Below are 16,263 nucleotides of genomic sequence, written 5' to 3' on the forward strand. Positions count from 1 at the left end.
GATAACAATTGCCATAAAATTATTGAATCTTCACATGGAATCGATAGGGTTAAGTGATTACTCAAATACATGAATCAAAATTTCCACGAATAAAAAAAGGGGGGAAATGTACCGAATGGATTTAATAATTTCTTTGCTAAGTAAATTTTAATTCAAGCAAAATAGTCACTCCTTGATGGCGCACACTATCTTTCATCGATTACAATTTAGCTTTATCGCCCCATTATTTATAAGTGTAGAAAAAATGGGAGCATCTCGTTAACGGGATTCTGCGAAACGTTCGAAATAAAAATTTTAGAAAAATTGAACTCCCGAAAATTTTGCCAGAGTACAAATTTTTCATTCGCAATGTCAGCGAATCAATGTTCTCTATATTCTAGAAGAAGGGAAAAAATAACATGCAACCCAAAAATTGTAAAAAGGAAGTAGATTGTGGACATGGGAAACTTGACATCGTGACACGACGTGAAAAGAAAGATGAAATGATGTCATGAAAAACAAATATTTTTCGAAATTTCTCAAAGGAAGTTGAATTTGTGTTTTGGCCCAAAAAATGACCAAAATAATACATTTTTATTAGTTCGTGTCAGTCTTTTTAATTTGGTGCAACTTGGCTCAATTAGCATAGATGTGAGATCCCTGTAGCCTGAGATCTTATGACTAACACTGCAGCCTGACAATAAAATAACATAAACAATGTTTACAAACTCAAATATTCTAATAATTACAAATTCATTTTGGTACATGTGATTTGGTCATTTACTATGTCTTGAGAAAAGTTTTCAAAAATTCACTTTCCAACAGGAATTTGATCCAGCAACAAGAGATAGCTGCATTTAAAAATGATATAAAGCACATTTTTGCCTTTTTTACCAGCCTTGAATCAAATAAATGTTTCCATTTTGTTCATCTCAGAAACACGTGTTTGTTTTTAGTTTACCTCGGAAACCAACATTACACTTTTATTCATAAAATCTCATGAATATTGCTGTTCGTTTTTTCTAGCTTTGTTTGTAAAAGAGTTATTTATTGAGTACGTGCTTCTAATTTTTCTGAATAACAGGAAACATATATCAGGATATTGTTGACGTATCTTTTATGTTCTCGTACGGGACGTGCAAGTTCACCCATGTTTTACCCGCAAATTTTTGAACAACAATGATTAATCTCCTGACTATAGAATTGAAGCTTCCCAGGCGCACTTCCAAACAACAGTGTTTATGATATTATAAGGATATGGTGCATATGATATGATGAGCTAGCAAATACGAATGAAACAAAATGCTTTTCCGAGGAGTGCTTTTGAAACTGCTTAAAATAGTCTCAGAACATTAAAAAATGTGCCGTTTTTCTTGAATTTCTTAAGTTTAAAAGAGAGAGAGAGAAAGAGGAACCTCCTTTTTCTAACTAATAACTAAGTTGATAATGCCTCTCCTGTTTAGGTTTAAGCACCTAACACGCAGAGGAGAGTACCAGTTTGGATTTTGGGCTAAAAAGTTTGGAGATCATTTTTCTAGATAAAGAAACCTTAAAAAAAGGAACTAGTACGTTTTACTAGTTCCTTTCGTTTTTACTAGTTAAAGGAACCAGTTTAAAGGAACTAGTACATTAGTGCCTAGTGTACGTTAGCGTTAGTACTTAGTAGTAAATGGATCGCTACTTTTTGAACATCCGACATAATAACGCAAAACAGCAAAATGTCGCTCTTGACTAATAAGATTTTTGTTTTATTAGGACTTTCCGAAAGAAGAAGAGAGAATAAAAGGCCATTTTTGTAGCTATTTTCCTGTCCGCTTTCTTCTTAACAAATATATTATATAGGATGCCTGAATTGACGAAAAATGTTAACACACAGGTGGGCATTGGAAAAAAAAATTATTATATAGAGAAACGTAGATGCGTAAAACACTACACATTCTTTATTTAGTTCAAAATGGTTCTGATTTTCGCATTAAATTTTTGCTACACTTTTCTCAAAACAAAGAACAATTCTATTCAAATTTCGCTGTAATTTAGAGACAACTCCTTTTCGGAAAACCAATAATATGTGTCAAATCCCGTATTAGAAATTTTCTATTTTTAGAACCCTCACCCCTTTTCTATATTTTTCTTTTTATGTGGGGGTGGTCGGACAACTTCGAACGTCATTCGATGATTCCACAGGTTGCGCCGCGCCGCTCTTTAGAAGTGCTCTATAAAAGCTTTTCGGGTCGTTCTCACTTTCTTCTCTTGCCTCTCCCTCAAACGACAGCCTTCGCTGCTGCTCCACCCTCTTCACGGAAACCGGAAAACTCCCGAAAAGAAAGTTTTTTCTTCTTTTGGAACAAGAGTTTTCCACTATTTTTTGAAAAAAGAATATTGCTCATTTATTATTGACTATTGCTACTTAGGAAAAATTTGTTGCTACAGATTTTAATTTTTCGGAACCGGCTGAATTTATAGTTCAGAATTTTTTTCCTGTTTGTTTTTCTCTGAGAAAAAGTGCTCGAACAATAAAAATGCTGTTTATTACTGTGGTTTTGTGCCTGATGGTCACAGTGCTTGCAACGCCCATTTCACAGGTAAAAATTTGTTGTTAAATATACTTATATATATTGATATAAACTAGTTTAAAATATTTTTTTGTTAATTCTTTTTTTTCTAAAATGATGTTAGAATTTGATTGGGTGTTTCTGCTTCTGTTTTACTTTAAAAATCATGATAAATTTGTTAGAAGTAAATTAAAATTGATAATAAACGGTTAATTTCATGCAAATTATTAATTCTTTAAACATGTTCAAATTAGGTTAATTGAATGGTTGAAGATAAAATTAATATCAATTAAAGTTTATTTGTCTTGCTATTTCTTATTTTTTTTTATTTCTGTCATTTAAATCTTTACTTTCAAATAAACAGAACAAATTGTTATGAGCATTCCTGAAAAATAAGTTTATGTAAAAGAGTTTAATCCCTTTGCTAGATTGCCACAAAATAACTCTTCGGATAACTTAAAAACAGAAACAAGAACATTTAACTTGTGTTTTATTCTAAAATAAACGATTTTTTCCCAAAATAGTGTTAATAAGAAACAGCTAGTTATTTTCATTCTCGAGAAAATCGGGTTTAAAGATTTAAAACTATTAATTGTCTAGATTTTACACGGGGAAACTAATAATGGTAAACTTACCGTACGTATGGCAAAGACATTTCTGGTAAAAGAAAACCATAATTCTGGTTAATAAAACCAAAACACACGGTAGTTAAACCATTCATTTGGCAATTTTTCTGCTCTCTTAGTAAAGGTTTCTAAAATTATAGTTCTTATTATTTCTGGTAAAAAACCCCATAATTATGGATAATAAAACCAAAATATACTGTGTTTAAGCAATTTATTTGACAATTTTTCCTTTCATATAGTACTGATTTTCAAAAGTAAATTTTTTAAAACCACACATTTAGTAAAAAATTCAAAACTGGAAAGTAGATTTAACCAAATAAATGGTTTTTATGCCATACTCTAATATATCCTGATAAAATTATTAATATTTACCACATTTACCAAATTTTATTACATTCTATTAAACTACATTTTATTGATAATTTTATCAAAATCATTACCAAAGGGCTTCGGTAAAAAATATCGAGCTTTTTGTTGCTCCCATAGAGCCAGCAACATGATCCATATTCTGGTAGTTTCGACCATAACTTTTCTCAGCGCATGAAAAAAATAATCAAATGTTTCTGCTACTTCTCCTTGTTCATCATGAACATGTGGGGAAAAAAAACATAAAAGTATTGCAGAAAAGCAATCATGTCTCTTTAGATTTCCTCTCAGCATCTTCGAAAATTCGATGTTTTTTAAAGAAAAAAATTAAGCTTCCTTTAAAAATAATTTTTAAAAACAGCGTTAGAAAAATTTTATGCATCAATGTGGAGAATGTTGTTGGTATGATAACGCAAAAACAAACTGCTGGTATCTCTGATATCATAAAAACAAATTTAAAATTGCATGAATTGGTTTTTAGACTTCGACGAGACGTGGTTGTAAAATATGGTTTTCTGGAAACAGAGAGTGGGGCTTAAAGGTCCACATGTGATACATGTTACTCCTCATTGACCGCTAAAAACTTAAATTCCGCCAAAAATTTGAATATAGATATGTATTTTATAACAACTTACTTTGCATATTTATCTCATCAAGAAAAATATTCAAAAATGTAGCAGCCATTTTTAATAAAGGTGAATGAAATATCCCCCCTTTTTACAACTTTTGCTTAAAAGGGGCGTTCAGTAAGCCAAATTAAGTTTCTCTTGATAGAAATTAGGAAAATAGTCATACAAACACAATATATTACCTAAAACTACAATTTTTAACTTAAAAACGGGGAAACAATTAATTAATTCTGAAGTCGCAGAGGTTAAATAGAAACAAAATTTTTCTCTTTAATCGTAAACGTTATTATTTGCATTTTAAAGGACTAAATTTAAGCAATTACATCATGAAATTAGAATAAAAATTCGATTGTTTTGAGAAATAAATTCCAAGGTACCTGCATAATGTTGCTTTTTACAAGTATATTTCATAACAACTTATTTCAGAGAGTAACCGTTTAAAACTGAATTTTTAAGGTACTACCTTAAATAGGATATTTTCAACTAATAATTGCTCATTAGGCGAAATTCTGCAATATTTTAAATTTTTTGTTTGCCTAAAATTACAATTTTCACAATTTTCGAAAGACGAATCGACAAAATAAGAAATGGGCAAAATATTTGACATGCCTTATTTCATAAGAAAAACACTAGCTGTGTATAAAATAATATTCCGATTGATTTGGGGGTGTCATTTCGACTACCTTCCTTATAAAACTTTTAAACATCGTTACATAAAATGCAATTATTACGATATCTAATTAAAGCTATTGCATTTTGAAACACCCATGGATATGGGGTGAGATACTTTAATAATGTATTCAAAAACGGCTCTAAGTATATCGAGATTCCTACATTAGAAAAAATTCCAAATCAAATTACAGTGAAAGTACTGGTACCATCAGTGCAGCATCTATAAAATCTATTTCACCGTAAAATCCATTTCGACTGTAAATTTGTATCGTAATTTTTACATTAATATTTATTTAATTACACTGAAGCAGGGATTTTATAGCAAATATTACTGCAAAAATTACGCTACATCAGATAGTTTGTTCCGTAAGATTTAATGGTAAAAAGGTATTTACCCTAAGGGCCGGTACTTTTTACCGTAATTTGATCCGGAAATTTTTGAAGTGTAGTTTTCGAAATCAGCTGGAACGAAAAGTGATTCTTCTGATGGTCCTATTCAGGCAGTAAACTATTATTCTAATCAACGAATAAATGTGTGTGTGTGCGTGTGATCTTGAAGTGATAATCTCGGTGTGGTTAAAATCCTAGTTCAGATTCAATCGAGTAAATGTAGAGAGTGCAAAAAAAAAAAAAAAAAAAAAAAAAAAAAAAAAAAAAAAAAAAAAAANAAAAAAAATGGAGGACCACCCGGAATAACTTTAATCTAATGATCGGATCTTCATGTTTTGATCTCAATCTTAATGGTTTGAATGGATGACCTCAAATGTGCTACTTAATTAGTGCAGAAGATATTTTAAGTTACGAAATCAGACACAAAAACGTTCTTTCTCTGAATAAACATATTTTGCGACGGATTCAGATTTTTGAGCCCCCAAACATAGGGGGTAGCCGCAATCTGAAAAATATGGTCCCAACAGTTTGGTTAGGAGAAATGTCCAAAGTTTAAACCACTTAATGTCAATTTTACTCTTTGGGTATTTCACCAAATTTCGAGAACTTTTCAACTGAATTGAAAATTTTTTGCATACAATTATAAAATGTATTTATCCAAAGATAATTTAATGCAAAAAATAACTTTCAATGAATATTTATGATTCTTATTATTTTTTTTTAATATTAGTTATTTAGTATTGAAATTTTTTGAATTGTAAGGCATACAGTTTTTTACATAGTCTTAAAGAATATAATTTTGCACGAAAAAATACAAAATTAATCGGTAAAATAACCGGTAAAATCGGTAAAATAATTGCTGAGAAGTTGAATTTTTAAAATCCGACTTTTTTGAAATTCAATTTCTCAAGAACAATCAAATTCCGCATTAGAATTCAGGAAATTTTTAAATTTGCTTAAAAAATTATTAAGATATGAAGAAATACGCATAAAGTAAAATTTGCTTTAAGGGGTCCAAGCTTTAATCAGCCCTCTTGTCAAACTATTGGGAGCTTAGTTTTCAGATTGCAGCTATTCCCTATATTTTGGGAGTCAGAAATCTGAATAAGTCGAAATCAGAAATTCGAATAATTCGAAAAAAAAGGTATGTTTATTCAGAGAGAGTATGTTTTGAGTCTGATATAGTAACTTAAAATACCGTTTGCATTAATTAATTAGCATATTTGAGGTCACCCGTTCGAACCATTAAGGTTGAGTCCTAGAACGTGAAGATTCAATCATTAGATGAAAAGTTATTAAGGGTGAGCGGTTTTTAATTTTGCGCACTGTACACTGTTAAATTGCCGTCAAAAGTTCTGGCATGTTGAGTGTAGCAACAGTAAAATCCATTTTCTTGTAAAATCTATTTTTACCGCAAAATTTTATACCACAATTTTCACAGTAATATTTATTTAGTTGCGGTGATGCAGTGATTTCACTGTAAATATCACTCTAAAAATTACTGTACATAAAATTTTTAATTCCGAAAATTTTTATGATAAAAAGTACTGGCACTCCGAATTTTGGTACTTTTCACCGTCAATTGATCCGGAATTCTTTAGTGTTGGAAATGGCAACTTGTAAAAAAATATGCAAAAGTAAGACTTTTATTGATCAAAGAAAAATCTTGTTTAAGGTCAATAAACTGATTCATTACTTAACTATATCATTTAAATTTCTGGCACATTAACTTAAACTACATGAATGGTTATTATAAATCTATAGTTTTTGCTGTAGTGATCTACCACGTTACTATTAAATTTTCTTATGTTAGTAACAATGGAATTAAAACTTACCACTTTCCGGTTATCTGGAGAGCTGAAATCTCTATTTGAGTTTCTCTGAACATTTTAAGCTGAATTTATCGTCAATCGATATAATTATCATTTGAGAACTACCTAGAGTACAATGCTATGTCCTAGAAGACAATAGAATTTTTGCTCCATTCCCGACCGTAACAAAAAGAATTTATAGCACTAAAGTGAATTTAACGCCAATCAAAATTTCGACTATTTAAAGAACTAACGAACTAGAGAACTATATTTTAACAGCAGCACTGTTTTTTGATAAAATCACAAGTTACAATTGTTTTCTGATCTCTACAAGCAGCATTTACTGTTATATAATCGCCAATTAAATTGGAGTTATTCTTATAATAACGAAAAAAATATCCAAAATGTTCACATAGAGTTCTATTTCTGGTATAAATATAAGTTCCAATCGCTTTAGACCGTTAGAAAGATAATTAATTGACATATTATATCACCAATTAAAATTTTGCAGTAAACGAAATTCTGACTCCGCCCTGATTACTCAAGCGTTCAAATTGAATACTTTACTTCTACGTTTGAAACCAAGCAAGTTTCCATAATTAATTAAAATTTATAATCAAAATTAATCAATAAAAATTTAAATATTCACTAAAAATAGTCAAATAGTAAATAATTTAAATATCTCATTAGCGTGAGAGATCCGATTTCAAACTGTGTTTTGTATCTGATCAAAATGCACGTTTCCCTTCTTTCTTAAGCATCTTAAGCGCAACTACCGTCATTTTATCGCCAAATAGTCAGCCAAATATCATCAACCAAAATTTGGGTCATTTTTTTGGATAAATATAGTCTTTAAATTACAGCCAGAGTGCTGTGCCTGATGACGATATAATTTTAATTATTTCCTTATCACTGCAAAAAGAATTTATCGTCTCATCATCACCCCGAGAAATTTATTGTCAATCGAAATTACAACCGTTGCTCGACTTTTAACTGTAGACTTGCACTGACTTACAGATTATTATCAGAGTCGTGGTGGTTCAAGGAATAGTGCGTTCACGTTCAAATGAGGTGAACCGGGTTCGAATCCTAGCGATGGCTGATCGGTACGAATTTCTCTTGTACCGACCCGGCTTGTACCGACCATAGTGATGACGTAAAATATCTTCAGTGGTAGATGGATCATGGGTGTAGAGTCCCCTTGCTGTCAGGCTACCCATAGGTGGTTTTCGTAGTTTTCCTCTCCATGTAACGCAAATAGAGTTTAGTTCCATCAAAAATTCCTCCACGAAGGCGCATTTCTTACACTTGATTCAGGAGTTTCCTTGTCTTCTGGATTGGATTCGAAATTAAAAGGCCACGGAGTTAAATATTTATAGTGTCCAAATCCAAAGAATTGGGTTGGCTGTCCAATGACGGTTAGAAAATAAAATGCTACTGTCAGTTCTTCTTGTTTGTTCCAAACAAAATTTATCTGCTCTATTTTCGCTGACAAGATTTTAATGTTAACACAAATTTTGATCATTTTTCGATCAATTATTGTGTTTAAAGCTGAATTCGATCTGCATGCTCTTGATGGCTCATTGTAATTTATTATCAATTGCATTTCAACCATTTTCTGACAAGCTAGAATGATCAAATTTCATTTGAAGTCTTATCCCGATTGTCAGTACTTGCTACAATTGCTTCCTAAATGGTACAAAAAAGGTATTTGTTCTATACTGATGGCGTTACTACTTCAAACAATCAAATAAAATAACAAGGTTTCACTTACCTTGCTGTTCTTAATAATATTCGAAGCTGAAACGTCAACCTGAGATTCTATTTCCGGGTTGGCAGAAACAATATATTTAATAATAAACATCTAAGTACGAATGAAGACCAAGCTAATTAACATTTTAGAGTAATTTAATAAACATAACGATAAAAGATGAACAACTAAAGTAGATGAGTTACAAAAAAGAGAAAAGCGCCAGGCGCTTGCATCAAGCGACCGTTCACATTCAAACTGTTCTTAAAAGTTATTGAGTCTTATTCGTATTCGCTAGGGGGTTCTCGCATCTTTCAATGAGGATGCAACAATGTTGTTGTTGTAGTAGTAGGCCATCAAGGCAAGGGTTGCGATTGTTCTTGNTTCATGCAACTTAAATGTGGGTTAGTTCCATCAAAAAGTCTTCCACGAAGGCGCATGTCTTCCAATACTTGATTCAGGAGTTCCCTTGCCTTCTGGATTGGGTTCAAAATTAAAAGGCTATGGAGTTCATTCGTTGTGTCATAAATCCAAAGAATTGGGTCAGCTGTCCAATGACGGTTAGAAAACAAAATGATATTATCAGTTCTTATGTTATGTAATGTTAACACAAATTTTAATCACTTTTCGATCAATTATTGTGTTTAAAGCTGAACTCGATCTGCATGCTCTTGATGGCTCATTGTAATTTATTATCAATTACATTTCAACCATTTTCTGACAAGCTAGAATGATCAAATTTTATTTGAAGTCTTATCCCTATTGTCAGTACTTGCTACAATTGCTTCCTAAATGGTACAAAAAAAAGCATTATCATTTTTATCACTGATCGAAATTTTGAGTAATCACTAATTGAATATATTTTCTTACATCGTCTTGCATACTATGTTTGTATAAGACAGAAATTGATTGTAATCGTATATATATATAGGCTTATTCTTTACTTAAATTCAATCTCCTGTAACGTCACAACACTCTCTCTCTTACGTTACATAACATATTACATTTCGACATTAGCTATCGTGTTCTAGTTGCCTTGGTAACAAAAGAGTAAGAGAGATTTTATATAGGAATGTTATGATTTTTTAATGCCAGGAAGAGGGTTGTTTTTATCGAATGTTTGGGATGTTTTCTTATAAAAAAAAGATCTGTCACTTAACTTTGTTCATACGATGCTCTAGGCCATATGAAGATTAGATATTAAGTCGAGGAATGGCGAATATGATTTCGATGTTGCACAGAACGATATTGTGCCTTTGAAATTATTCAATGCATTAGAATAACTATTTCTGAATAAAAAAAATAAATTTTTTTTCAAATTTTATAATTGTTTTTTACTCATTTTATAATTATAATTGAAAAATTAAGATGCATAAGTGAATATTAAGAACATGCTTAACTTCCGCAAATATTAATCGCTTAGGTTTTAGATTTTCTTGTGAGTTTTTAAGGCCAAATTGGAAGACACTAATAATTTTTAAAAGCGATAAATCAGAATTTTATATTTTCGAACAAATATCTCATTCTATAAATTGGCTTTCTCCACATATATCCAGAACTTATGTCAAAGGTCAGTGGACAACTTTAATCATTGCTTATGGAGAGGGCGTTACCAAGCCCACCATAAGCAACATTACTTTTCGGACTGTCCATTTACTTATAAAGAGACAGTCTAATGTGCAACAGTTAAGTTATTGGTTAAGTTAAGCCTTCGTTCATACAACCATAGCGTAACTAAAGAAAATAGTTGTGGAATACAACGGAATTTATATTATTTTTCAAATGAATACAAAAATTAAAATACGTTGTATTTCGCAAACACTTAAAAATATTTTGGACAGTAGCTGTTTGCAAGGGAAAACGTTCGGAATAATTCATTAATTAAATTAATAAAAATAATAGTAAACGACTGTATCCAAAAGAGCTATGTTTTTAACTGATAAAAACTGCTTGAATAGAACTGTTTGTGGCATTTGTTTATGGAAACTACTTGTGGATTGAATAGAGTAACCTTGATTACTCTATTCAATCCGCGGTAAAAAAAATCTTGTAGGTAATATACGTTGAACAAAGGCTTATCAAATAAAAGTTTTGTTGAATAAACTATTTATTTATAGCCTATGAGTCCTGATACTCCCAACTAATATTCGTACTATGATGTCCTTATCGAATTACTTTTATTAATCTTCAACATAAGACCAACCATCTATCTATAATAGACTCTCCTAGGTTAATCTCCAAATGTTATGATTATATTTCCTCCATTATAGTAACCTCTTCCCCCAAAATGGCGCAAGATTCCGTTTATCATCAACTTGTTCCAGTTTAGGTGGTACCCATGAAATGACTATATCCCCATGGACAAATGATGAGACAGCATTTCCTTTATTCTGGCAGCAACTAAATTACAGAAGTCTTGCTCATATTGATAATGACATAGATTGCAGACGTTTTGTTCAAATAAATAAATAAATGTCATAAAGAATTCAAAAAAGGTTAGAGATATATTTTTGGTTTTTGCATGGGACATCAAAGTGATGCATTTAAGTGGTTTTCCGTTTTAACTTTTTTAAAAGTTGGTGGTGCGATAAAATTACCTTTTTATATAAAATACTATGCGCATGCACGTAGGTTGTTAAAAAACCGATGCAATTTCTTTTTTCTCGTTGGCAACCAAGAACTGAAAACTGAAATATTAAGCAAATCATAAGCACGAGCGCTTTAACGTGAATGTTTACAAAACTCTGAATAAACTATTTTTCTCACGTGCGCAACAAAGCTTTGAGTTTTGGTAAAGTTTAAAACGTTGATTTTTTATGGACTAACAGACTGAGTAGCAGTTTTTTTAATTATGCATCATAATTAACTAACTAGCGAACTATATCAACGAAGATCGGCTAGATATGCCTTTTTTCATTTTGTGGTTTCTTTGGTTTTTTACTTTTTAAGAATTTATGTTCGTCTAGAGAACTTAATACTGCTTTGTCTTCCCATTCTAATATGTATAATTGATTATATGGAGAGATTATATAAGTTAATTGCTACAAACGCAATTTTCAAGTTTTTATAAATCAAATTATGTATATAAGTAGATATAAGTTGAATATGTATATAAGTTGATATAAGTTGAATATGTATATAATTTGATATAAGTTGAATATGTATGTAAGTTGAATCATAAGTTTATAAATTAAAACTTTAAAGGATGTACGGGTTGCATATAACTTGATTTTAAAAGGAGAACCACTCCACTGTGGGCCAGGTCTTTAGCCAAAGGTCAAAAATTAAATTTTCAACTATAATATGTGTAGGCAGATTTAATATAGCCCAAATCAAGTATTCATAATCATTCCAAACATTATAATTTACATTTTGGACCGACGAGAGTACAATGTAATGAAAAATATGTTAAAATTTTTTTTTTAAATGCAACTTTTAAATTTTTATGTCAGAAATTTATATAGGAATTTCACCTTACTGTTACATTTTTATAGGAGTAATTAGTCTGAAATTATAGTGCAATTTTTCAATTTCTTGAATTAGTTAATAATCTTGACAAACTTATAGTTTATATCTTATCATTTGACATTTAACAATGTTTGAATGATTTTCGAAGCTTAGTTCCAAAAAGTTCCACGAGGTAATTAGCTAAACTCTTTTTTGTTGTCTTCTTCGATGTTTCTTCTTTCGAAACCTGCCCCATTTTGCCCGTATTGCAAAGGTGGACTAAATATACCGAAAAACAAAAATTATGTTCTTTTTTCTTAATTTTTTTCGCTTTATTTTGTAATATTACTTCGGAAATATAATTTGCTTTTAATTTTTATTATAAAATTACGAAAATTATTATATTTTCATTGCTATATTTAATTACTTAAACATATTACATTATATAAAAAACATTTTATTGNTTTTTGCTCGCCATATTTCAGCCGCCATTTTGTTTTTTTTGGGTATTTTTAGTGTACTTCAAAATTTCAACTATGAATTCAATTTGCCTGCACATAAAAACCCCTAAATAAAAAACCCCAAATTTTGAAACAAATTTTATCGAAATACTAATTTTGGCCTCGAAACCTTGAATGCTGCCCCACTGTGCACTGGTCATGTAAAGCTAGATTAAAATATATAAGTATCCAAAAGCCGAACATAGCGAGATCGATTGCGAAGCGACGCGAAAGGCAAAAACAGTGTCGGAAGATAGCAAAAGGGGTGGAGATGCCTAGTTTAATAATAATTCATATAAAATGACAGAAAACAAGTTTTTTATTCTGGATTACTCAATACTGATCAACCTAATTAAAAAATCCCTACACGCAACGAAAGCTGTATTTAATGTTTACATTGCGCCAAAATTTGATGTAAAATGATTGAAAAGTGTACTGGTTAGAGTTACAGCAAGTAAGAGAAACATAGTTTCGAGTAAATTCAAAATTTTGTGATGAATAATCTGTATAAATATTCAACTGATTTCAACTCATTTTTCAACTGATTATAGTGCTTCAATATCAGGTCCATAAGATACTTCTTCATTATTTTCAGCTGTCTTAAGTGCTAGTCTAGCCCCTTTTCTTGTCGACTTACCCTTATGTGACGTCTTATATGTTTTTAGAGTAGTTGCCGAAATTTCGCAGTCATTTGGGCATACTCTTTGACTGCTGGGCCTACATTCCTTTTTAATTGTTCCATGACCGTCAATAACCTATTGCCACTTTTATTAAAAAAATATTACAGGTAAATAAGTTGCAATTTCAACTATTTATATTGAAAGTATTATTTACATTAATTATTTTCATTGCATAATTTGAACAAATTATTTCAATGAAATAGTTAAAATGATAGTATTTCACTAAAATGTTTCGATTGGATTGAGTAAATTCATTAACCAATTAAATGCACAAGTTGACTTGTTCACATATGTCACAATGCATCCTGTGTTGCGCATCGAGTATTATGCTGCAATTTTAATATTTTTAACAAAAATGAATTAAATATTTTGGTACAACAATCTTATTAGGACGATAAAGTATTGAAAAATGCAATAAATGTTTGATGTTTTTGATTTTTCAAAAATTTTTACTAGAACTAAGTTTTTTGGTACAACAATCTTAAAACGATAAACTATTGAAAAATGCAATATACTCGTATATTTGATTTTTTTTTATTTTTCGAAAGTTTTACTTGATTTAAACATTTTGGTTCAACAATCTTAAAACGATAAAGTATTGAAAAATGCTATAAATGCTTGATTATTTCTTTTTATTTTTTGAAAGTTTTACTTGATTTAAATATTTTGATTCAACAATCTTAAAACGATAAACTATTGAAAAATGCAATAAATGTTTAACTTATTTTTATTTTTCGAAAATGTTACTGTATTGTTCCCCCTTAAACATGCTTCAGAATTTTTTTCCATTGTACCATTATATTATTGTGAATGCCTAGCTTTCCTTTAAATAAAATAAAACCAATATTTGTATTAAATTCAAATTACAAGCATTTATAAGTAAGTATAATTTATTTGTAAAATATGTAATTATTAAACGCATGTGTATAATTATTGTTTGTATAATTTATTATTATTTGTAATACGTTTGTTTATTTTATTATCTGTAATATTGTAGTTTGTTGTAAGTCAAAATGAATTTATTCAAAAACACGAGAAAATGTTTGCTTCTTATTAATACATCAGTGTAAATTAATTTAAATAATTTTTAAAATCAACAGTTTGAACCATATCATTATTCAAATTGCTGCAACTATAATATGGGTGTAATGTTAAATTTACTTTTGTACTTTGTATAACTTTCTTTTTGTGTAATCACGAGTGTAATCAAGTGCGAAATAATCAAGTATTGTGTAATCAAGTACGATAAATTGGTTAAACAATATTAATATAACCCCATATTAAGGGCCACAGCAAATTTAAACCTTACTATAGTTTAGACTTGCTTTAGCTTTAATGTGTGGGTAAGTTTAACCAACTATCATGCTTTTTAAACTTGATTGCATAATAATAAAGAATTGTAACGCAAACATTTTTAAATTTGTCAACTTTGGTTTAAAAAAAGTTGCACCGTATTCAACATATCAATATTATTTTCGAAAGTTAAATCGATTTTTTTTGAGAATGTACGTGCTTACTAAGTTTCAATTACAAAAACTTTGCAAAATTAGAAAATTTAGATTTAAGTTTGAAGTTAATAAGTGAAATTCGTGCTACGGTTGTATTACTAATTGCAATAAGTAATTTTAATGTTTGTATAATTAAAACATTATTTAAGCAGAAAAATAAAACAAAATTTGTATTAAAAAACCTTAATAGGAAACAAAAGACCGAATAATTAATTACGAAACAATGAGAAACAAAAAGAACATAAAATTTTGCAGTATGATTAAGTAATTATCATTTGTTTGGAGAAATAATTATGCCACGTAATTTTTCCAAAATATTTTAAGCTGGATAAGGGAAAAAATATCTAAGAAGGGGTCAATGACTTTAAAGATCCATTTTTATCGATATAAATGTTTACGCCCTTTTAAAGAATACAAAGACTTCATTTCGAAAGATTTTCTGACGAGAAAAGTTCATTTAATGAATTTTGTTTTGTTGAAACCTTTCAGATGAATAACTATTGTCGAACGATAAATAAATAAAATATTTATTTTTTGTTCTTTTTGAACAATGACAATGTTTATAAGAATACATAATAAAGACTAGGAAGTTTAAACGAAACACGTTCTAATGATTAAGTGATGGAATAATTATTTTGTATGCTGAATTTTGATTCACTAATGAGAACTAAGAAGCATAATTCGATCATTTTTCTACACGCTTTCATCAAGTTTTTTTATAGCATTTTTGATTATTTTTACGATAAAATTGAGTGGTAGGGAAAACAATTATGCTAGCTTTGCTTGAAATTTTTATGAGGAAATAAAGTAATTTTTTTTCATTTTCTATGCTTACAATGTTTTCAAAAATATGAATTACAATATTTTCCGAATGTTTTTAGCTTTGTTTGCTAATGTATTACTTATACAAAAAAAAAATAATCTAAATTTTACGTGTTAAACATTGTTAGAAATTTCTCTGAAGATATGGTTAAATAATTTATTTAATTGTTATTTTATCTTATTCAAACAAGACAGTCAAATAACCATAAATAAAATGGTATTCAAATTGTTAACTGTGAGACCAACCGTTTATTAACAGCTTTCACCTAATACGGTTAAACAACACAATTTTACTGCATCAACTAGGCCCACATAATGAAGTCACTCACTTCCTTGCTTACGGGTACATATTATAGTTGAGAAGGCTAATCTGTCAAGCTCATGACCGACAGAACAGAGTTTCGACTCTCAGCGTTGACTCCACAATATTTGTTCCATTCCCTTTAACACACGAAGAGTTTTTAGTGTTGTGCATTCTCAAAAGTTGTGACTCTGGGCTGTTAGAATATGATACACTCATTCAAGCATAGA

The 16,263-nt window shown here is 29.8% G+C and overlaps 1 protein-coding gene across 1 annotated transcript in view; it reads left to right on the top strand.

The window, feature by feature from the left end:
• Positions 1 to 2,180: 2,180 nt before the first annotated feature.
• LOC107447456 (corticotropin-releasing factor-binding protein) overlaps positions 2,181 to 16,263 on the top strand; it is a 74,450-nt gene continuing 60,367 nt past the window's right edge. The window contains exon 1 of the mRNA XM_016062376.3: positions 2,181 to 2,561. Within this exon, the coding sequence (XP_015917862.2) occupies positions 2,499 to 2,561 (63 nt within the window). The 5' untranslated portion in view covers positions 2,181 to 2,498. The remainder of the gene's footprint in view (positions 2,562 to 16,263) is intronic.

The sequence above is a fragment of the Parasteatoda tepidariorum genome, chromosome 4, assembly GCF_043381705.1.
Source record: "Parasteatoda tepidariorum isolate YZ-2023 chromosome 4, CAS_Ptep_4.0, whole genome shotgun sequence".
Lineage (NCBI taxonomy): Eukaryota > Metazoa > Arthropoda > Arachnida > Araneae > Theridiidae > Parasteatoda > Parasteatoda tepidariorum.